Here is a 22,829-nt window from a genome sequence, read left to right on the forward strand (position 1 = left end):
TATCCCTATTCGCAAAGTGTCATGAATCAACATTATTCCTATGATTGCTGACTAGGAGAGTCTGCTTTTTCCTGGTTCATGCATTTGTTCTTTTTTCATGGTGTATTTACCTCCATAATTATGTCCCCATGCATACAAAGGGAAAGCTGTACTAGAGGAACTGCTGCTGCCAAATGTGGCTCAATTTTGTTGGTATAGCTGCATCTATACCAGGGATTTTGCTGACATGGCTCTGTCAGCTAGTGGGTATGCATTTTTTTCATGTTCCTCACAGCCACAGTTATGCCAGCTAAGTTTTCCCTGTGACCTGGGGTGTGGAGCAGAGAGGAGGATGCAGGACAGTGAGAAGGGAGTGGGATGTCAAAGCTCCTGCTGGCAGCCAGGCAGGAGTGGTGCTGGAGCTTCCTCTCCATCATCTTCTCATGTCGTCCACCCCTGCTTGATGCACCCTCCCTGCTGCCTCTTTGCTGGATGTGATTTTGGTAATTGTAAATAGGATATTACTTGCTCTCTGAATTAGTCTGGCCCAATGTCCTAACATCCTATTAAAGTAGAAAATCTAATGCTGATCAAAAAACAACCAACTCGCTGCCTGTTCTGTGATTAACTTTTATATCTCTGCTGTTCCAGTTTGTGAGCTTGAAATTGCAAGTGTCACTATAGGAAAAGCAAGGCAGGATTTTCAAAGAGCTTAAAGTTGGCCCTTTTGTTTTCACTGACAGTATTTTCATAACATCTTTCTAACTTACATAACAGGTGCCTTTTCTTAAAAAGTACTTACTTGCTGGTTGATGTTATCATTATGGTATACTTTTTTTTCCTTTGCTCTTGTGATCCTAACCTAGGAAAACATCAGCATAAACTTTCTACTGTTGTTTATATTGTGCTTCTAATCTACTTTAACAGAGCTGAAAAATGTTCGTTCTTGTAACCAGTCTAAACAAGAGTCAGGTTTTAATATCTTGTTTATATGTAACATTAACCCCTAATGACTGTGGCCTACTCGTCTACAGGTAGCTTCGAAGCTGCAGACTATAAGGAAACTTGGGACTTTCTAATATCTAATAGAGCTTTTAACACCCTTGTTAGAAATAATAAGTTTTAAATACCCACTGTAACCTGCACAGAATAATAATTGGGCTAGAGAGATTTTTCCTTAAAAACACTGGCCTTAAAAGTTTAGAGTTACAATTTCCAGTGGTAAAGGTACAACACCATTACTTTAAAAAAGGAAAATGTCTTTATTTTACAACTGCTCAGAAATGAATCTGTATTGCTCTGATGGTAGTTTAAGTATATGCTGCATACAGACGCCTGGAAAACTATGTATTGTCATTCATTTGAAATACTTGTGCCTGTGCTTTGCAAAATGAGCATCCAGGGGTGTCAGTGATGCTCACAGGGCAGGGCTTCCTGTGCAGGCGGCAGGATGGTGTGAACCCTGTCATTGCCAGTTTTCTGTTCTGTGTTATCTGAAATCTGGGTTGCAAGAGCAGCCATAAGGTAAAGCTAGCACAGCATGCCTTGGGCCTGCTGGCAGCTGTGGCAGGGGCAGATGTTTGAGCCCCCATCTCTGGGGTTTATGCATGTGGATCCTTGGGCAGCATCCCATCCCTGCTTTACCCACACCAGCGCTGTATGTGTGCATGAATGGAGACATAGGCAAACTGCTGGCTTATGCGGTTGATCTCATTTTACTTGTCAGTGTCTTAGTGTATTTCCGCAGTAAAACTGAAAAGCGCAGACCAATAACATCAAGAAACAAACTGGAATATTTTTAAAGCTTTTGACTTTAAAATGTGTGGAATGTGAAATAGTCTGTGTGGTAGATACAATGAGCTATCCGTAGGATTTTATTTTTTCCTTCTTGTGAATATATCTAAAATATTCACTGTAAACTGTTAGTGTACTCATGTACATGCTTCCAGCTATATTTTATTGTAGGGTGATTCCAGATGTAGCAGGTTAAATTGGCAGAGCAGCACTTGTTGGAAGGCTTATGTTTGAAATGTCTCATATAACTTTGGCAAAACAAGCTGATAGCATGTACGGTAGGTAACCTTGTAAGTTCATAGGCACAGAGTGTCTCAGTAGGAACTGTTTTGAATTCCATACTTGGCCTGAAAAGTTATTTTGCAGGAGTTCTGTGGAAGTCAGCTTTTTATAAAAATACAGAAGAGTAATCTGGCTGTTTATAAAGGGACTGTTTGCAAGGCTTTGTTCAGAAGCAATTTCTGTTCATTGATGTTGCTGTTAGGATTGTGCATCTTAAGAAATATAGGTTTTATTGGTGACAAATAGAAAACAAGTATTTTAGGCAAATGTGCTCTTGTGTTTTTTAACTACTTTTAAAAGCAAAGGAAGGGAGAGCTTCAGTTGTTACCAGAATCACATTTAAATTTTTTTTTCTTTTATGTCACTTCTAGGAAAACATGCAAAAAACCCACACCACGAAACCCCTATGTTTCCTCCAGATAGAAATATTTATATTTACAATGGTCACTATGAAAACAGTGCCTAATGTGAGTAGAAACTAAGTTGAAAAACCTAGAAGGTCCTGTAACGCAGCCAATCTCACTTGCAAATTTCACTTATTTTAATGGTATTAAGATTTTAGACAGTTATGTCAGGGAAGAGACAGCAGAAATACTTTTACTACTGGTGAAGAGGAAGGGCCAAAGTAAATGATTATTACACATGCTGCAGAATCCAGTCTTTTATTTCTGTTGATATTTCTAACCTTAAGCAAACAATAGATGTATTGTATCCTGTGTGCCAGACTGAAGTCTCAATAAAAGAATTTATTCTCTGTAAACATGGCAGAATTAGAGCTGTACTGAAAATGGAATCAGGATTAGTAGTATTGAAATGCAAGGAATTTAATTCTTTTCCGATCTCCCTGAGGAGCATGTTCTCAAATATTAGAATCGAAGCATTACGAGGCTAAGGATGGGCTTAGGTCCTGCAAGTTTGAATTAAAATTAGGTTTGTTCTCTCTCCAGTGGGGCAACTAAACCAAAAAACATCTTTAGCTTTTGACTATATTACCTCAAAACACCACTGACAAGCAATTTACATGGTACTGCTGTCAAAAATTTAAGTTATTTTCATTTAATGACTCCTATATATCAACTTTATTGCTTGCTCTATTATGCTGAAAGACTTCATGTGCAAATGTGAACCAGCTCCATACATTCATTTAGCTAGAGATAATTAACGGAATTACCCTGACAGTGGAGACACTTTTTTCAGTATTCTCAAAACGATCTGCAGTAACAGAGCTTGTTTCACGGACAGGAAATATCAGCTGAAACAGAAGACATTTGCATTCACATGTATACATCTGTACCTGCACCGCTGCTTTAATTTCTGCTTTCTCCCTGTCCCTTTTCCACTGCTTTCCTTTAAGTTGTAATAAGATTTTCACTTTCTCCTTGGGTAGCTACCAGGCACGAACACCACTTCTCAGATTTTCTTATCTGACATACTTATTTGCCCCTGACGGGAGGCAGAAAGGAGGCTGGGCTAACTTACTACAGCAGAAGAGATCATCCAAATGCAACCCTTCTTCTTCCCAGTCTCTGCACTTTGCGTCTGGGACCCCTTCAGAGACTCTTATAATACCATGGGAAGCTGTGTGGAAGGCCAAATTCTTGTAATACATCGTGTGTGGGACCTAAAATGAGAGCTCTTGTGAGCTGTGAATCTAACCCATGGATGCTTCAGTTTTGACTTAAAAGAACTGTTTCTCCAGACTATTTCCTCCTCTCTAATTCTCTTCCTTTCTGTAGCCCCAAATTTTATTGGGCTCTGTGGCACTTCAGTAAAGTTTCAAATAAATTTCATTATATTTTTGGATTGTGCTTCCAGAGGAAGTTCAATGGTCACTTTGAAAAACATAGTTTGCAGTTTCAGCATCAGTACTTGACTTGATGAGACTTTTGAATGTGTATTTCATGCCTAGAGTGTTCTAGATGGTGAAGGAAGAAAAAGGGTAAATGGTAGCACTCTAAGAGCTCAAGTATTTCCCCAAACACCGGGGTTTTTTTGTTTGTGGGGTGTTTTTTTTCTGCTACAGGTAAGCAGTTCGTGTTGCCTCTTAAGTCTTTGACATAGTTACAGAACAGGAAACTTGGATTATAGTTACGAATTACTCTATTCAACTTTTTGTCCGGTTTATTGCATTTTCTAGTGAGCTGTGTACAATAATGCAGTGAAATATTGGTGCCTCCTCAGAAAAAACCACATGCTTTTCCATGAGCCGCATATACTTAGAGCACCTCCTTCCTCTCTGTCATCTGTCAACACAATGTTCATGCCAAAAAAAAGAGAAAAAAAAAAAACCCTGGTGTTTCCAGCAAGCCAGAAACCCCAGTAACCAAAGTCTCCTGTCTCATCCTGCCTTTTTGACCACAAAATGTGGCTTTCTTGGAGAACATGACCTCTGGCACAGCAAGGAGAAATGCTTCATAAGTGAGCAAATGTCTCTTCTGAGATGCCATTCCACAGCTTTTTGGTGTGAACAAGGTAGCAGTGTTTTGGAAGTCCATGAGTAGATTTTGTGCCCGGAAAGAATAGTCTCAATCCTGGCTTTGTGGTGTTGGAGGAGGGAAGTTCTAAGGCTGGGGAAGTTGTCCTTCCCAGCTGCTTTCTTCGCCAAAGAAGCAAGACAGGCAGAGGAAGCCTAGGCCTGCTGTGTGTGTGTGCATGTGTGTGCAACACCTGCTTCCACTGGTTTAGCATCATGCTAAAAATGTCTTTCTGCCCTTCCCTTTGCCTGCAGTGGCTTCTGCTGACCATCTCTTCTGTATTCTCACCGTTATCAGCCCTGGCACGTGCTGCTATTCCTCTTTGGTTGGTTCAGATATGGCTCTACTCTTTCAGCTTTTCTCTTCCCACCCCTCCACCCTGCCTCCCTTCCTTCCTGGATGGAAACAGCTGAGGCTATAAAAATCTCCTATCTGTGAGCAGAAAAGATATTAAATTAAAGAGCTTGCAATTAGACCTAGTTATCAATTATGCTGGAGTTAACTTTTAAGGATATTTGTGTTACATGAACATGATAACAGTCTTGTGGTGAGCTAATGAAAACAATGGAGAGGAAGTTTTGGTTTATAGCTATTAAGTCGGTCAAAGTCTTTGGTAGCACTGAAGCAGTAGCAATCTGAGTTCATAGCGATTAAGAAAACCCGATTTGGCTGCCACTCCCTTAGCTGAAATGTCCAAAGTGCAACGTTTCACTGACACTTCCCCACTCCCTGAGCAGCTATTCATAATTATTTTGAGATAGAAAAGCCAAAGTATTTTTCTTTTATTATAAAAAATAGCTCAGGTGGGTATGGAAGTCAGGTAAAGTAAGTGTTTATCCTTGATTTTAATTTCTTTTTCCAATGGGTCTCAAATCCTGGGGTGCCTGTATCTCAAGCTGTTTAAGCCATATTATAGCATCTCACAGTGTGCTGGTGCTATCTTTGGTCGCCCTGTGTTGCCTTCCCCTTGCAATAGCACTCATATGTGAAGCTTAAGCCCAGACATACGTCAGCCCCTCAGTGTGGCAGCCTCCTGCCTTTCCCCTTCCCCCAGGAACTTCTGGATCTATTGGCCAGTTTTAGACTGACCCAAAGCCTGCTGTGTGGTTCTGCGTTCCCAGAGCTGGGACTGGTGAGGGTAATGCTGGGCCCCCCTTGCACCCATACCAGGGTAACCAGAGGTGGCCAGGCTTCCTTCTCCTGGCATATAAGTGTTGGTTTGCTCATTAATCCCTGAGGACTTGAACCTGGAAAGGTGCTGGATCTCCTGAACTCCTTTTGAGTCAATGGGAGTTCATGGCACTCAGTTTCTTGACAAATTAGACCTTCTGGAAGTCGGGGCATATAAAATGTTTGTGCTTTTACCTCACAAAGCCACAAAGCTCTTCAGAAAAGGGCACAGAGCATACTATAAATGAAGTATTCAGAGGGGAAAACAAAAATTTCCTGACTTATTCTTGGCACCAAATATTTAATCATGACATTTGGTCTAAGAAAATGTACAAACTCTCAACATTGCCAATTTATTTTACCCACAAACCAACAACAGACTGATGATATGCACACAAAGGTTATTTATTTTGAGTGCAGCCAGGGAATGTAAGTATTCCAAATGCTTCCTTGTATCTCCCCATGGGATCTCTTTAATAAGTTGCGTAATATTTTTCTGTATTAGAGGATTGTAAGATAGACACGGTAAGTCTCTTCACTTAAATACACTGGTTGTTTTCTCTTTTCTTCTTTGAAGGAAATGGAAGCAGAGAATGAATAGTTTGTGAACAGTTTTAAATTAAAAAGCCTAACTTCAAAGGCCTTTCTAACAATTTATTCTAAAACTATCAGCCAACAGATGATGTTCCAAGCAAAATAACTAATTATGTGGGAGGTTAGGCAAGCATTGATTTAGTTTTTGGTTTCTTGGACTGGTAGATAATTCTTTAATAACAAGAGAAAGAATACATGACTTAAATATCTGGACTTTTGTCCACATAGACCCTCTTCTGAGGACAAGTTCATACATAACCTGTTAGAATTTTCTTGGAAGATGTGAAAGCCACTTGGATCTTTTCTGTGGACCTTGGCTGACTCTGAGACGCTCCCCATTAGAGATTGAGAGCAAGGTTAAGGAAGGATAAGGGAGTGCCACAAGAAAAGTATTTTAGTTCTTTCAAACTTAAGTTAATGTAGAATAGCGTTGCTTTTACAGAATGTAAGGGTAGTTATCTGGGATATCAGGCACAGTTTGACAACGATCATGTTACTAGGAAAAGCCAATGGGGCTTAGTGGGCCAAACATAATTTCTTTATATCATTAGCACATGACAAGTAAGACTCCGAACACATAACTTTAGCGTTTAACATGTGGAGACATGGAGATAAGATTCCTTTCTATGCACTAAAGCACCAAACCCTTTCTCATTTTGGCAAGAGAGTTAGAAAAAGGGGAGCTCTGTGGTTACTTGTTTTCTGTTGATTTTTTTTTTTTCAGTTCTGGTGTAATGTGTGATAATGTTTCTGCTTAGCCTGTTTTGTGCATTTGCTTGTGGCAAGTGACTGTGCCAGTTCTAAATTGCTCTGGCTAAGCTGCACTCTTGGCCCTAGCTTGTGCAATGGGGGAAAATTCCCTCAAATAGTGTTGACTTTTTGGCTGCAGGTTTCTAAGAATTCTTAAGACCAAAACGTTACCAGAGGTGTACTTGCTGTGACAATAAACTCTGCTTGTGAAGAGCATCTGGACATCTGGTTTTCCTTCATCTATTATCTCGTACTTACCACTGAATAAAAATTAAAGAAATCCTCAGGCTGTCAGTGAAGATGGTTGTTTTAGAAGCAGTAGCTTTCAGTTTATAGGGGTTTTATAACAGTTTTTGTGAAGTACATATCATGACAGCACAAGTCTTGTTTGTTTGTAACACTTGGATGCCACTATGAAGTTTTTGTACCTGGTTGTCCAGTTGCCATATGCTGTGTTTTTATATTCATATTGGATATGCAGTTTGTGGGTTTGATTTCATTAGGCAGAACCTGCTTTAACATGACCTGTCTTTGTCTTTTCTAGGAGTAACATGCTTGGAAGTACTTGGTAGGGTGGATCACCTGTACCCCAGCACGAGAGCTCCAGTTTAATACCTGTCAAACACTTCTCAGAACATGGGGGAAAACGATGATGAGAAATACAGTCAAGCTGGCCAGATATTTGAAAACTTTGTACAAGCGTCAACATGCAAAGGTACCATTCAGGCCTTTAATATTCTCACTCGCCAACTTGAATTAGATCCTTTGGACAATAGAAACTTCTACACCAAACTGAAGTCAAGAGTGACCACATGGAAGGCCAAAGCTTTGTGGAACAAGCTTGATAAAAGAGCGAGTCATAAAGAATATAAACGCGGAAAATCCTGTATGAACACTAAGGTAAGTGGAGTTCACTTTTGGATTTCATAGCTTAGAATCTTTTAAACTTGTTTTTCTACAGAAGCAAGGTTTCTACCATCATATGCAATATGTCCATTCATGTAACCTTCCCTTTAATATACATTTTGGAAACTATGGCTGATATCAACTGATTCTGACAAATTTTCAGGTATTTTTGTTCTGCAAGCTTTGTGGAAACACACAGCATGTAAGAGTGATCCTAAAAGCACCCTGCTTTACAATCTGCCTCCACCATGGCAGAAACGTTTTTTGCCCTCTTTAGATGTCAGTGTCAATCACACATAAGATGTAAACTCATGAGGCACTAGGCTTCATTTATTCCAGGCTCACAATAACTACTTGCTTTATTAAACAGGTTTTTGCAAGGTGCAAATCGTAGCATCTACAGCAGGCTCCTCAGTTTGCTGCTTGGTACATCCTGTAAGAGAGCGGGGCTGGCCAAACGTGTTTCAACAGCAGTTCCTAAACTGTTCTGTGGGAAGTGCTGCTTGGGGAGGTCTGGAGATCTGTCTTTGTCACCTAGCATTGGCTCTAGTTGCTTAACAACAGCAAAAGAAAATCCTGCACTACTTATGGATTTAAATAGTTTCCTGTAACTGCTTTTCTGCAAGCAGAATGCGGGTAATTGCTATGTGGTAGTTACTGAAGGAGATGGTCTGCTTGATTGTGGAAAGGACAGGAAATTATCTTCTCTTCAGCAGAGCATGCAATACCATATTTTGGTAGAGCAAACCACTGAACACTGATATAAATCTTGTTGACAACATTGTACAAAATATTCTACTTCATGCCACTTGTTTCATCTAGCTATCACAGAGTGTTTTTAATAGCTTTGTCTCAGAGCAATTCACTTATTTACTGCCAAGTGACAGTGAAAAGTTGCCCCAAGAAGGGTAAGTTTTAAGAAGCTGCTTCACTATTTAGAGGTAGAACAGAGCAGGGAGGGCACGCTGCAGGGTAACTAGACACCAAGCCGTGGAGGACATCTTAATCAAAAAACTGTCACTGAGGTGTTATTTTGTGGACTCAGTAGACAGGCAGTGTTGAAAGTCTCTTCTTGTTTGCATCATTGCATTGAAACTTCTCAAAAGCATTAGGGAGAAGGACACCATGTTACTTTCGGTACATATAGAGGCCTCTAGTTTTATTTATTCTTTTTTAATAAGCGCCCAATGATTATTAACATTTTCTAAGGTAATAAATGTCCTTACTGTACTACAGTTTTATTTAGAAAATGAAGAGTGCCATTACAGCTATTTGCACTGTTTTCCTGACAGCCTGTTTTTCATTTTCCTTTTTTCCTTTTTGACCTGTGCTTCCTTCCTCCCTTTTGTTCTTTTGAAAAGTCCTTGAATGTATGTCATTGAGTGTCTTTGTGATGAAAACAGACAGGAAAGGGAAGGAATGAGAAAGTGTCTGATGATTAACAAATTATAGGAGATACTCCACATGTGTCTCACCTACATATACAGACCCGGGTCTAAATGTCCATGGTTAGTTTGAGGAAGTATTCACAGCACTTTTTTAAGTGGTTTTAAGACCCATGTGAAATACAAAAATGAAGTAGTCCTCTCTCAATTGTGACATTACAAAGCCAGAGCCTGGTTCTGCAAAGTTCTTAAGAAAAGTGATTAATTTTTATATATGGTGAGAAGACACATGGAAAGCGGTTGGTACATAAAATACAGCCTGTGTAATGCTTTACAAAGTTGCCGAGCAGGAGGCTAATGAACACCTTCCGCAACGTTGAAAGTATGGTATTACTACTCTTTGAGAATAAAGATTTATTTTTAGTGGCATGGTCTAAGTTGTTTGCAGAAATTAATGGACACGTCTATGATGCACGTGTGATCAAATCACACATGTGATCAAATCACACATGAATATAGAATGTCTGTATGTGAATGGTGTGTGTGTAGATATTCTGTGAAATACTTGTAGATGTTCATTATGAACCTGGACCATGCCCAGACATGCACTTCACTGTGTCATCACTGATTTAAGGAGCGGAATCTTCAGATTGCTGGAAAGGAAAGCAGCAACCACAGTCAGCGGGCTCTGTGGGGATATCTACCAAACATTCCTCACACGTGAATCACAGTGTGCTGTGAAAGCCTATCTCTGCAACATGAATGAGGGGAGGCATGTTGCAAGAAGTCTATGGACTCCCTGATCATTGTGGTGGTGTACTCTGACAGCCCCACTTAGAGATAAGGAATTCCCAGAAATGCTGGCAGTCCAACCAAAATGCCAGTGCAGAGAGATTAGGCTACAATATACCTACCACGATTTTCCTTTGGGTCCAACTGGGGATTTTAAGTTTCTTGCATGTCATGCCAACTACCATTTTTAGTAGTGAAGCAGGCAAACAGAAGTTAGCAGGCTGAATCCTGACAGTGGTCCCCAGTGCTCACCTCTGTGGAGTCCCCTGGGGACCAGTCAATCAGCCCAGAGTAAAAATCTTACTTGTTACAGCAGGATCACAAAATGAGCTAAGTGGTTTTTTGCAGTTTAAGTTCTGTAAGCAGAGCCAGGATTGCTAGTAGGCATAACTTAAAAAAATATGACTTCAAGGCTTTATATGAAGTCGTGGCCATGTGCTCTGTAGCTGAGTCTGCAGCTCACAGTTCTTTGGCTTTGCAATCTGTCTGGCTTCTTGTGATCATCCCAATCTGCGTAGAAGATAAAATGCAATTGGGATCTGAAGTACTCGTGGTCTCTCTCTCTTTTTTTTCTTTTTTTTTTAAACTGAGAGTCTGCTGCCTCACCCAAAAAATGTTCATTTTTTTGCACACTGTTTAAGAGCTGAATGGTGTACTTGTTGATTTTTGTGCTTGTAAACTCTTCGGCCACACTTAAGTTACTCATTACAATATACACAAGTTTTATACATACAGAACATTCCACTCCAACTAAATAACAATGATCCTGTGTCTTAACTGCTCTTGAAGAACATTGCCAAATATGGCTTTTAAAGTTTCTACAATGATACAATTTTAAGCTGGATGAATAAAACCAGTTGAACAATTTTCAAGAAGTTCAAACTACTATTTCAGAGTTGCCTTACTGTGGACATTATTTTCCCTTTAACTCTTTGTAGAAGGAAAAAAACCCCACCCCAAAATAAAATCAAAGTGCTGTAGAAAGACATGCACAAAATTGGGGCAGAAACCAACTTTTTCTGAAACTGTAGGAGTCTACCTGTATGTATGTTAAATCTGTATGAAACATATACTTTCTTCCATCATGGACTTATAAAATGGGAAAGAATACTGTTCAGAACTGCTGTTTCTGCAGCTGGCATTTGCACAGTTCACCAGTATTAGAGAGAAACAGAAGTCTGTCCGAAGTAGGCAAAACTCTAGAAATCATACTCTGATTTTACTTTATTTTTTCCAAATATGTCTAGAAAAAGAGCACAGATTTGTGATCCTGGCAAAGTTTCTCTCTTATTTTCATCTTTTACTAATCAATGCAGAGTAGCATGTTCAGCATCTGTAATGATTGTTTCTTCAGGGAATGAAGCACAGCTGGACAACTGAAGATAAAAGGTTTAACACATGTTGTTCACCATGTTAGCAGTTTGAATGTCTGATTTTTTGAACATGCAGTATTTAATACAATGATGAACAAGAATTCATCCATTTCATTGCAGAGTGTATTCAATAGCTTTTTTAAGGCATATGTGAGTGTCTCTATAAACATTTATTTGAACCTCTCTGTGTGGAGCAATCCTTTACTTGCACTTGGTTTACTGGCAGTTTACCTGTGTAAATGATACAGATATGTGCATGTATGTATAAGTGAGGCTCCCACTGATGTTTGAGAGATTTATGTGTACATATCAGAGGGTAGGACCTGTCCTATGCTGCACACCTGAAATTCTGGCTCTCCCATGACTATAGATTTATGCTTGAGGAGAATAAAGATCACTGCACATGAAAACATCCCAGATTTACTCTTGAGGGAGGTGTTGATTCTCTAGAGCATGCAGATGTGGTGTTGTCTTCCCCCTCAAATGTGTATGCTGTTGTTTTTTTCAAAATGCGTGCTTACACTTCAGAACTAAGGAAACTTTGTTTGAAGTGCTAATGTGTAATTATCAGCTGCCTTGGTAGCTGCCATTTCTCTCTGGAGTTTCAGGTGATGGTGTTGCGCATTGGAAGGGTGGCAGTGGCAAATTCCTGGTCACAGCTTTGGTCTTCTGAGCATTGTCTCTATTGTAGAGCCCACCTTGGGCACAGTTCCTGGGAGGGGGGCTTGTACAGTCTGAGCTGCGGTTTCCAGGCTGAACTAAAGAAAGTTAGCGTAAAGCAAGTAAATAAAATTGAGCGAAGAAGTTTTGAGTGCTGTGTGTATAAATACCTACGTGTGTGCATTTGTAGGTATATGCGCATATAGATCCATATAACTTCATTTGTTTTTCAGGAATTTATCTTGAACTCTGTCCCTGTTGGCCTCTCTAGTTTTCCTTGTTCCTGGACTTGGCCTTTCAAAGCTTGTTTTAGAATAGATTAGGTTCCCTTCCAAAAACTCCTGTTGGGAAACTTACTGCAAGAGAATGACTCCGAAGTTATTAATGACCATGTTTCCAGGACTTGTGTAAAAGCACAGTGGCTCTTTTTGGTAGCGTCGTGTGCTGTCAGTCATGCCTGGGCTCGGTGGCATTGGTATCTCTGCTGTAGGGAGGGCTCCACAGGCTCCTCTGGTGGGGTGATGCTTTAGCTGAGGCAGCATTACAGGGAGCACATGGCTTATGGGGGGGGTGGCGGTGGAATTGGGGGGGAGGGCCAGGGTGTGAGTCAGCTGAGGTGAGGAGGAGGCCTGTGTCAGCAATGGGGGTAGAGGCTGGAGGTTTTGCGACTGACTCAGCACTGGCTCTGAGCCTCGTCTCCCTGTACTAACCACACTGGCGTACCTGCGAATGATAAAATGGGATGGTGTTTATCTGCCAAACCCTTCCCGCTCCTTTTCATGTTGTTTTCATTCCCCAAAGACTGTCAAATGCATGCTTTGGGAGTTAAAACCTACTTCACCTGGTCTTCTTCCCACAGAGTTGAGAAAGGGAGAGGTCTTCCTGGGCCATGCTAGGTGCTGCCACGTTATGTAGCCCTAGGGTAATCAGCAGGATGAGGAGTGGATACCAGCTCACTCTCCTTGTTATTAGGTAGAAGTTGGCTTCCTACCAGTCCTCAGTTGTTTACAAACATCCTAACCTGCAGTCTTGCTCCTCATGATGAGTGAGAAAGGTTGGGTCCTAGGTGTCTTCCTCTCCTCTCCACTTTCCTCTGTAGTGCTAAACAAATACTTGTCTCTTAATTAAGCAAATCATCCAGCATGTATAAACCTGCTGATACTGGGGCTGAATTTCCTCCTGAAGCACTGGTGTTTGTTGATGCTTCAGAGGCAACTTGGATTTGCAGCCAGGTTTCTCCTGTGCTGTATATACTGGTACAGAAGCCAGTGAGTTTGTGTGTTCACATGTCATGACTGATTGTGTCCCTTGAGACAAATATTTGGGGTTTTAAGAGAGTAATTGAATTGTAAGGTGAAAGAAGGGAATGCCAGTTGTGCTCCAACTCAAAAATATCCTTATTATAATGAAAACTTCAACCTGTTTGTTCTATAAAGAGTGAGTAACCAGATGGCACATCCCTTTTGCTGGATTTACTAATCTCTTCAAAATAATAATTGAAATGGGGAGATTTCCAAACTTGATAATCAGGGTTTATAACTAACACAGCAAGTTTGTCTTGGATATATCAGATAGCATTGCTAACTTGTTTATTATAATGAAAATACATTCCTGTAAAGGTCATAAAACTTGAAACTAGAAGTTGACTGCCATGTTTATAGGAAGTTTAGTGAATGAAAGGTGATGAGTTTTCTCAAAAAGACATTTAGCTTCTATTTTTTTATTTGTTGGGGTTTTTTTGCTTTCGTTTGTTTGGGTTTTTTTTTAATCCAAACACACAGTGCTTTGATAGCAGAATCCAGAAGCTACTGAGCTGTTGGGGCTATTAAGGCCCATGTATTCTACTGTTTTTTTTAAGTGGCACCTACTTGTGTTTGGCATACTTGGAAGACAAGCTGTTTATTTTGATATCTATGCTTCTTTGCTTTTGCTTTTCAGAACAAGGCACCTAAAGCCTTGCACTGGATTTACATTGTAAATTTATTTTTAACAATTTTAATAAGTAACTTTTACAGAGTTATTTTTAAGTAGTAGAAAATATGGAACTAATGGGGAATGAGTGGTAAGGGAGACGTGTTTGAGACAAGGGGGGAGCAGCAAATCACCTATGAACATGCAGTGAAACCACAGTTGTTTAACACTGTCAATGCATTCGTTTCCCTAAGGAATTTTAGAGGAGGGGATGGGGAGAAGCTTGGGTGATGACAGGACACACAGCAAACAGGGTTCTTTGAAAACAAAACGAAGTATTTGACTCTTTGAGTTGTGTTTTAAACTGAGATTGGGCCAAATTGCGTCAGCAAAAGCAAATGTTTGGCATGTGATTTGGTAATTAAATCACTTTATTTTTATTATCCTATAGACATTTCCACAAACATTTTTCAGCTTTATCAGTCATGAAAAGCAATGAAGCCTGGCCACAGTAACGTAATCAGACAGCCTAAATAAGACTGTTTTAGGCACTTGGGAATTTAAAATTTTTTGGCTTGCAATATAACAGTAGTTTTACATCTGTGCTTTAACAGCCTTGTGCTGTTTTTCTGTGCCTTGCTTAATGGCTTTGCAAGTAGACAGAAGGGAACTGTCCCACCCTGACCTGTTTTCCTAGATATTTCATACAGACTCCCACAGGGAGTGGTACCCAGTTACTTTCACAAAAAACACTACTATTGTCACCACAAGTGGCTTAATGAAGCTTGAATGAAACAAAAGTTTACGACAGGGCGTGTTCCAGTAACTGGTTTTGTAGTGCTTCTGGGTTTGGCTGTGTGAAGCAGCTGGGTGGTGGTGTGTCGGTCTGGCAGCCCACCGGTGGGTGTGGGCTGCTCCTGTGTGGGCCTCTATGCAGCCCATGCCCCTGGTCTACTGGGGTCCAGCACCTCTCCTGGCTTCAGAGAGACCCCAGCGATGCCAGATGTGGTTGTTAGGTGTTTGTTGTTAGCTACATTTCCAGCTTGGCTCTGGTAATGTTTGTGTACTGATAAGTGAGGAAATACATAACTTTTGCTATGAAGAAGTGATTAAACGCTTGGCTGCTAAAAAGCAGATTTCAGACAATAAGGCAATTTCCTGTCTCCTACAGTTCAGGTCTTTCCCAAGGTTCCCATGTCTTTCTTGAGAATGGGTTTGGGGGATGTGATTGCTCTCTTTCCTCTTTCTGTGAACAAATCTAATTCCACGTTATTTTCTGTTTTAGGCATCTGTGCAGGTAGTTCTTAATATCCTTTTGGTAGTTCTAAGAGATACTGTATAAGAAGGGAAAATGCAAAATATTTTAGTAGAAGTTGCTTTTCTTAAGCAAACAACATATTTTCCATTTAATTTTCTTTCTAAAAAGCCTTAACAGTGATGGAGTTTGTAGTGAAAAAACAGTGTAACTGGGATCTGTTGTAAAGACAAAGCAGGAATTCTCTTTTCATGCCCTTGAAATTGGGTTAATTTGCTTTACTTTCTCTGCTACAGTGTTTAAAGGTGGATTATTTTGTGTCAGTTGGTCCTCAAAATTCCCACATTCCCTAATATGTCTACATTTACAAAAAATCTGTTTCTTCCATCTTAGACACCTGTTTGCCATTTCAGGTCTCTAGGATATTTGCGTCTTGAGCTGTCTGATGAAAAATGCTTCTTGAAGAAAAATCTCAGTTTATACCATAATGTGACATTGTTACAGTTTTCTAATTCTTCAGTCTTTTAGCCTTTTCCTCAAGTCAGGGAATGTTTGTGAATTTAAGCTGTTTTTTGAAACAATGCCTGATGAGGGGGTCACGATGAGACCTAAGTATTTCTGTGGCGAAAAAGCTTTTGCAAGTACAGCTGTTGTCCTGGAAGCTGGTCACGTTTTGCTTCAGATATTCCAGGACTGTAAGAGTTTGGCAGGAACCTGAATGTGCCTTGGTTTTGTTCTGGGACCTGGGTGATGGCAGAGAGGACAGGCATTACTCAGCTAACAGAAGAAGAGTTACACTTCACGTCTCATGTATTTCTAACGTGAACCTTCTGTAGAGCTGTGAGACTTATGCTAAACCACTTGGGAGATGAAGGATGAAGTGGGGTACCGGTGACATCTTGCACTGATTGAGAATGCTACAGCCAGGTACAGGTCCTCCTTTAAAAGAAATTGGCCCAGAGTGTCTGAGGGAAGCAGAAGCTGCAATTCAGCCTTGACCTTCTTAGAGCCCTTGCTTTAATGAGCAAACTTGCGATTATGGATCACATTAAATTATGTCACCTGGGCAGCTGAAGAACTCTACTTACAGTGATCCTAACAATAGTTTGCTGCCAGACTGAAGAAATGCATTAAGTGAGATTTCAGTGATACCTGTTGTAGACTGGTATTTGTCATGCTTATTAAAAATCTGGGAGCTGTATTGAGGAGGTGCAGGTGTAACCAAACTGGAATAAGCTGCAAGTGCTTTGAAACACAGGACTAGAATAAAAAAAAATAATAATATATATATCTTGAAAAGTGGAAAAAATGGTCTGAGATCAAGAGGATAAAATGTTCAAAAGCTACTAAAAATTATGACCCTTCTAATGGAGCGCAACACCCAGAGAAAATTGGGAATATGCTGTGGAAAATGATCTGGTGCTTATAATGGACCACACGCCAAGCCTGAGTCCACTGGGTGTAGTGCTGATGCAAGGGGACCTGATCCTGGGAGCCTGTCTAAGGAGGCCTGGGGTGTGTTGGTGACTGGAGTGGTTTCCTTTTCATCTAGTTGGTGCAGGCAAAACCCCAGCTAAAATATTTTGCCCAGCTTGAAGCAGGTGTTAGAGACAAGAGGCAGATAAGCCAGAGCAAGTCCAGAGCAGAGCAGCAAGAATGGTCAGAGCTTTAGAGAATGTGACCTGTAGGAGAGGGTTAAATACCTTCACCTAATCTGTGTTAAAGACCCAAAGAGGCACACTGCATGGTTACTTGGAGAACAACCAGAACTGTTATTCACTTCACCTTTTCTCTCTAATAGTCTGGCTAATACTGCTAGATCAGATTCTGATTAGTTTCTCAAAGGTTGCATTTTGCCTTGGACGTTTGCTGATCCTATTTCAGCCTTGAAGAACAGCTTGTGTTTCCCAGGGTCATGCTGTTTCTGCTTAAGAAACCAGCTCAGAGATACTGCCTTGCTTCTCTTGCATCACTCTGGATTTGTTCGTTCGACTAAGATAGTAACTTGGAAGGAACCGTGTGGTTGTGTCACACTGAATTAGTCTTGTGTTGCTTACTTCCACTGCCCCTTTGAATGAGTCACAAGAGTGGCTTTAAAATGACCTGTGCAACAGCGAATGCTCCTTTCTAAGTGGTGTCCACCTCCCCATCTCTGCCATCCTTGCTGGATTTACAGTTCAGATAAAACAACTGCCCCAGGGTGAATTGCAACTCGGATTATAAAACATTGCAAGAGATGGCAGTGAGCTTCCTGCCAAGGACTACACGCCCAGATCATTAATAACAAGTTATGCTGATCAGCAAGTGCTCGGTGGCAGGCAAAAGCATTTCTCTCAGATTCCTACCCCCACCTCCCACCCACCCCCTTTTTCTCTAGTTTGTTTGGTTTTTATCGAGGTAGGAAATAATTGCGCATAGGGTAGGAAGGCTTTCCTGAGAGGTGAGGGCTGTTGGGACTGGTGGGTCAGCTTGCTGCCCACCTGGCTGGCCACAGGGCTGCAAGGGCTGGGCTGGCTGCTCTATCTCCTGCTTGGCCGTGGGCACCTGGAGTAGGAAGCTTGCTGCCTGTCAGCTCAGATACAGCCCTGACAGTGGCAGAACAAGCACAGCCAGTGCTGTTGAGGCAGGTGCCTACATCTGAATTTCACCCTGGCTGGAATGTGAAAACAGAGCCATTAATACATGGCCATGTAAATAAACACTGATCTTCTATGTATGTTTATCTCCCTTCTGTTGCATTGGATGTTGGTGTAAAATAGACTTTTACACTTCGTGATGTGTAATTTGCTGCCAAAACTTATTTTTTCAACTGTCTGCCTGTCTCTTTGAAGCATGCTCCTTTTCATTTTTTTCTCACCTTTTTTATCTTTACTTTTATTTTCCCAGACTCTTTCCTTCAGTAATAACTGCTATTATGTACCTTCTTTGTTTTCAACCAAAAAGATTTTGGAAGTAAGAACTAGTGGTGCTGAAATCTAATTTTTGCTGTGCAATATGCTGCCAGTAGCTTGGTTTGTTGGTTCTTTAAGAGTGCTGTTAACTTTCCCTGCTACCAGAAACCTTTTTAAAACATGGTATGCTAAAGATACATTTTCTAATTTTAGTTGTTTGAACTGTTCAGGTCTATTTTGCTTGTTGACACCACTGGATGCCATATTGCTATGGGATGCAGGCTGGCCAATTCATAGTGTTTTCAAATGGTGAATAAAAATGTAAAAAGTAGAAGCATTGTCTACCCATGGTAAACTGGTATGTGTGAATGACCAGTTAAATAAATTGGGGAAAAAAATAGGTTATCATGCTTTGGAGCTAAATTTGGCTTTACTAGTTAAGTGGTTGTGAATGCTAGCAATGGAAAGTGCAGTGGCTTTGAAGATTACTTGATGAACTGGAGGGAAATAGATCCCAGGAGCCCAGAATTGCTGCCACCTTATACAGAATCGCATTTTGAGCTCAGCTATAGCTGCCATAAAATACTGCACAGTCATTCTACTTAGGAAAGTTAGAAATGGTGGGATTAAATGTTTCAGCTCTTCAAAAATTAACAAAAAATCTGGATTCTGACTCAGACCTCGTGGCTAGTTCTGTATCAGCTCATTTACGCAGTAGTGGCTTCAGAAAGCCAAGTCTTCGTTGGGTGTTGGTTAATAATTCACCTAATATAAAAATATATTTTAGAATGTATTTTAAAATATTCTGTGAAATGACCTTGAAATAACTTGACTCACCACTTACTTTAAAAAGCCAGTTTCTAAGTGGAAGCTTACCTGACTTATTAGATAGTTGTAATTGTCGGGTTTTAGCTAAAAAAATTGGCTTCAGTGTAGTATTTAATCTCTGTAGACAGGCCAGGCTGTAGCAACAGTGCTATTTGTCGGGGTTTTTTAAACCATACTACCAACTTCTTTGTGTAGCACAGCCATGGTTGTTGGCCAACTTGCCCGCATGCCTTGAATGCCATAAAGCATGAGAATTCTCTTCCTCTGTGTCTGTAGACAAGTCCTCTACTGGCTGGTCGCTGTGTAACCCTAAAACCATGTAAAGAATTAACTATTTTCTTGCAATTGCAATCTCATGAGTGTCACTAATCACAAGACTCACGGCTTAGTCTTTGCTGTGCTCGGAGGTGAGGCTCTTAGTGCCTTTGTTTCTTCATCTCTGTTCACCGGTTCTCTGTTTCTGGATGAATTATTTTGCTTCATGCATGCTTTTTTTAAGGTTTTTTGTTGGTTGTTTTTTTTCCTAAGTTTTAAAGGATAGCCTTAAAGCGTTATCTCAGTATGACAGGCATAAGTCTACAAAAAACAGACAAGGTACTTAAATGCTGCCAACCATATTCATGACCGGGATAGTCAGGCAACATTCTTTCTGCAAGGTTTATCTTGTTTTCTTTTTGATTGTTCGAGCAACTGGCCAAAAAAGAAAGAAAAGAAAGCAAACTCTTCTGGGTTTTGGGTGTGGGTTCTTTTTACCCCTGTTATGATTACAGTGAAAGACAGGTAAAAAACCAGCAAATATGCTCTTAATTCCAAAGGATGTTAGAGGAGATTATTTGAGGAGAGTTTTGGATTAAAGGGCTTGCCTTTATTTTTTCTGGTGGACAATCTGTTTGTTAAAAATATTACATTTCTTGTTCAGATGATGTGCATTTTTTCTTCAGATAATTGTAACTGGTGCAGGGATACAGAAGGTTTCTAGAGATACTTTTCTGTATATGTCTATTATGTCTAAAAATTGCAATTTAAAAAAAATATTTTTGTATGTTATTATAAAAGCTCTGAGATCAGGTCAACATATTTAAATATGACCAATGCCACCTGAGAGAGCTCTTCAGAAAAGTTCCAAAGTCCTGACAGCTTTGGTGTATCAACAAAGGAACTCTTGACCTTCTAGAGCACTGAATGCATACAGCCTCTCTTTGATGTGTTGCATAGCAGACTATAAATTTCAGATGACTTTCATACCATTGTTTTAATTTCAAACTATGGAAAGGTTTTTATACGCAAATCTAATATTAGTACATATATCCAGGAGACAGAGAGGATGGATGGACAAGTGTGTCCAAATTCATCCAGGAAGAATGAAGGCACGTGTTTTTTTCCATGCAGAAGCTTATCTTCCAAAAGAGAGAAAAAAATCCCAGTAAAGATGAGCCAGATGAATGCAATAAATGTACTAATGTTTCACTTTTGGCATTTTGACCTAATAAAACAGGAGGGCAATAAAGATAGACCTTCTGATCTCTGGATTGTGCTGCGTCCAGCTGTGAGTGCAGCAACTGCAGAGTGCAGTGCTGGGGTAAGAGCTCTGTCCAAAATCAGCCTAGATTAGGTAGCCTCAAATCCATGTTTACAGTCTTCTAAGAAGAAAAATAGCAACATCTCTGTTTTTGCCAGTTGCTGATATGGGCGCTTTTGGCAGGAGATAGCAAAACTGCACATTTCTGAGGTGCTCAGCTGGGTGTAGAAAGGGTGAAATATTGGTGGGATTGAAAGCAGAAGTGGACTTGGGTTGCGCTTCCTGCTCCGGGACAGGGTTTTGTGGCTGTGGTTGGTGGGCAGTGAGGGGTGCATGAGCCTTGCTGTTCCCAGCTGCCTTTGAACTTCCCCAACAGTGATATTTGTGGTGTTCACGCTCCATAAATGTCCCTTCAGCACGATCCAGCTAGCCTTAATAATATTGTAAGGTAAATTTTGGAACTATCTGTAGTGCATTTAAATAGTGTTCACATAATGCTCTGGAGAGTTAGGACCTCTCATTAGAATACATTTGACTGAATATTGTGTTTGTCAAATGAAACATATTTAACCTCTCTAATTTTATAAGGAGTTCATAAAGCATAGTATAATAGAGGAAAATATGTTTTAAAGATTACTTAGTTTTTGTAGGGAAAGTTTAATTAGCTTACATAACTTCTCCTCCCCCTTCCTTTGATGGAAGAATTAATTTTCTTTTTTCCTTTTAATGTTTGCTTATAGTATAGATCTGTTAATCACAGAAATTTTGGGCATGTGTTTAGATATCTGACCTCTTTGTAAAAATGAAGAAAAGAATTCTTAGTTTAGGTTGGCATTGTCCCTTTTCTATATATGTATGTAGTCAAATGGACACCTTCCAAATGACTGTCATGTTTAGCTGCTGTTATCACTTTTCTTGGCAGGGTCATCTTGTATTGCCTTTTAGTAAAACTAGTTGTATAGGTATGGCAGCGTTCAACAAGTCAGGCAACAGGCAACAAGTACAAGCATCTTGTGCAATGCAGGGCATGTTACAGTCAAGAGAGTGCTATACTCGTGTAGCTCTAATGTGCCTGGTAACTGAGTTATTTTATAGTGACACATCCTTCTTGGTGCCAGTGGCTGAGCTGGTTTGTAGAAAAGCAGATGACAAGCACTTTGTACAGGGGTCTTCACCTAGAGAAGCAACAAGTACCTGAAAGGGTTGTTGAGTTGAGCGGAGCAACCATATATTGAAGTGCTGTGGTAGACCAGGACTCTAGCAAGACTGGTCTCACATCCCACATTGACAAACCTTGTCATGCCTATTGTGAGCTTAACCTTTTTTTTTTCTTTTCCATAATATTTTTTTTTAATAAAGCTTTAGCTCTTGCCATTTTTGATGTTGTCTGAAGTGGCATATAGAATTTTATTTTTCGGTGACTTCAATTATAATGTTTCAAACTTATATAAAAACTATATTGGCTATTCGGTGGATTCAGGGTACATTTGACTGCACTGTTGTATCCACCAGCTGTCAATGAATTTGTGATAAAATCTGAGACTACAAATGGGAGATGAACTGTAAGTTGTAAGTCAGGAATGTCCTACTGAGCAGTCCTATTCTTGCCAGATGCGTTTTCAGGTCTAGTAGAGGGGATGAAGTGAAAAACATTGTGGTGGAGAGTGCTTCCTGCTGCAGCTTCTGGTAGCCGTCTGCCTTAGATGCTTATGCAGCTGTTTCTCTTTAGAACCTTTCCAGAGAAACAGTTATTGCTGATCCAGAAAATGTATTGTTTCATTACATTTCGTGCCTGTCTCATGTTACATCACATCTAGCTCTGTCATGAATAAACACTTGGAATATTTATCCCAAATCCATGTAGGATGTAATCCTGTGGAGTTAGTCTAATGAATCCTTGGTGCTTCCCTGTCACTTTGGATGTTGCACAAAGGCCAGGGCTGGTGTGAAGTCCCAGATCTGGTGGCAGTGGAAATGAATGCAGCTGAGGCTCAGAGCAAATGATGGAAGAGGGTTTGCCATGGAAATGCAAAGCACTCTGTCCCTCTGTGTCAAGCAGGCTGTCTGGGCACGGGCAGAGCCTCCTGTCACTGCATGGGGAGGCCCACAGCATGTGGGGAAAGCCACCTTTCAGTGGATGTTTCTAGCAGTATGATCCATTCCTATAGGTTTTAGTTTCCAGTTGGTGATTTGGGTAAATATTGCATATAAAGCTAAAAGAAGCTAGGTAATTTAGGCAGTTGGTTTTCACTATTTTTTTTCACTA

The 22,829-nt window shown here is 40.3% G+C and overlaps 1 protein-coding gene across 5 annotated transcripts in view; it reads left to right on the plus strand.

The window, feature by feature from the left end:
• MICAL2 (microtubule associated monooxygenase, calponin and LIM domain containing 2) overlaps positions 1–22,829 on the plus strand; it is a 133,128-nt gene that overhangs the window by 16,665 nt on the left and 93,634 nt on the right. For all 5 annotated transcript variants that reach the window (XM_055813859.1, XM_055813855.1, XM_055813858.1 and 2 more), the window contains exon 2: positions 7,588–7,943. In XM_055813859.1, the coding sequence (XP_055669834.1) occupies positions 7,680–7,943 (264 nt within the window). In that variant the 5' untranslated portion in view covers positions 7,588–7,679. The remainder of the gene's footprint in view (positions 1–7,587; positions 7,944–22,829) is intronic.

Source organism: Falco peregrinus, chromosome 9, assembly GCF_023634155.1.
Source record: "Falco peregrinus isolate bFalPer1 chromosome 9, bFalPer1.pri, whole genome shotgun sequence".
Classification (NCBI taxonomy): Eukaryota; Metazoa; Chordata; class Aves; order Falconiformes; family Falconidae; genus Falco; species Falco peregrinus.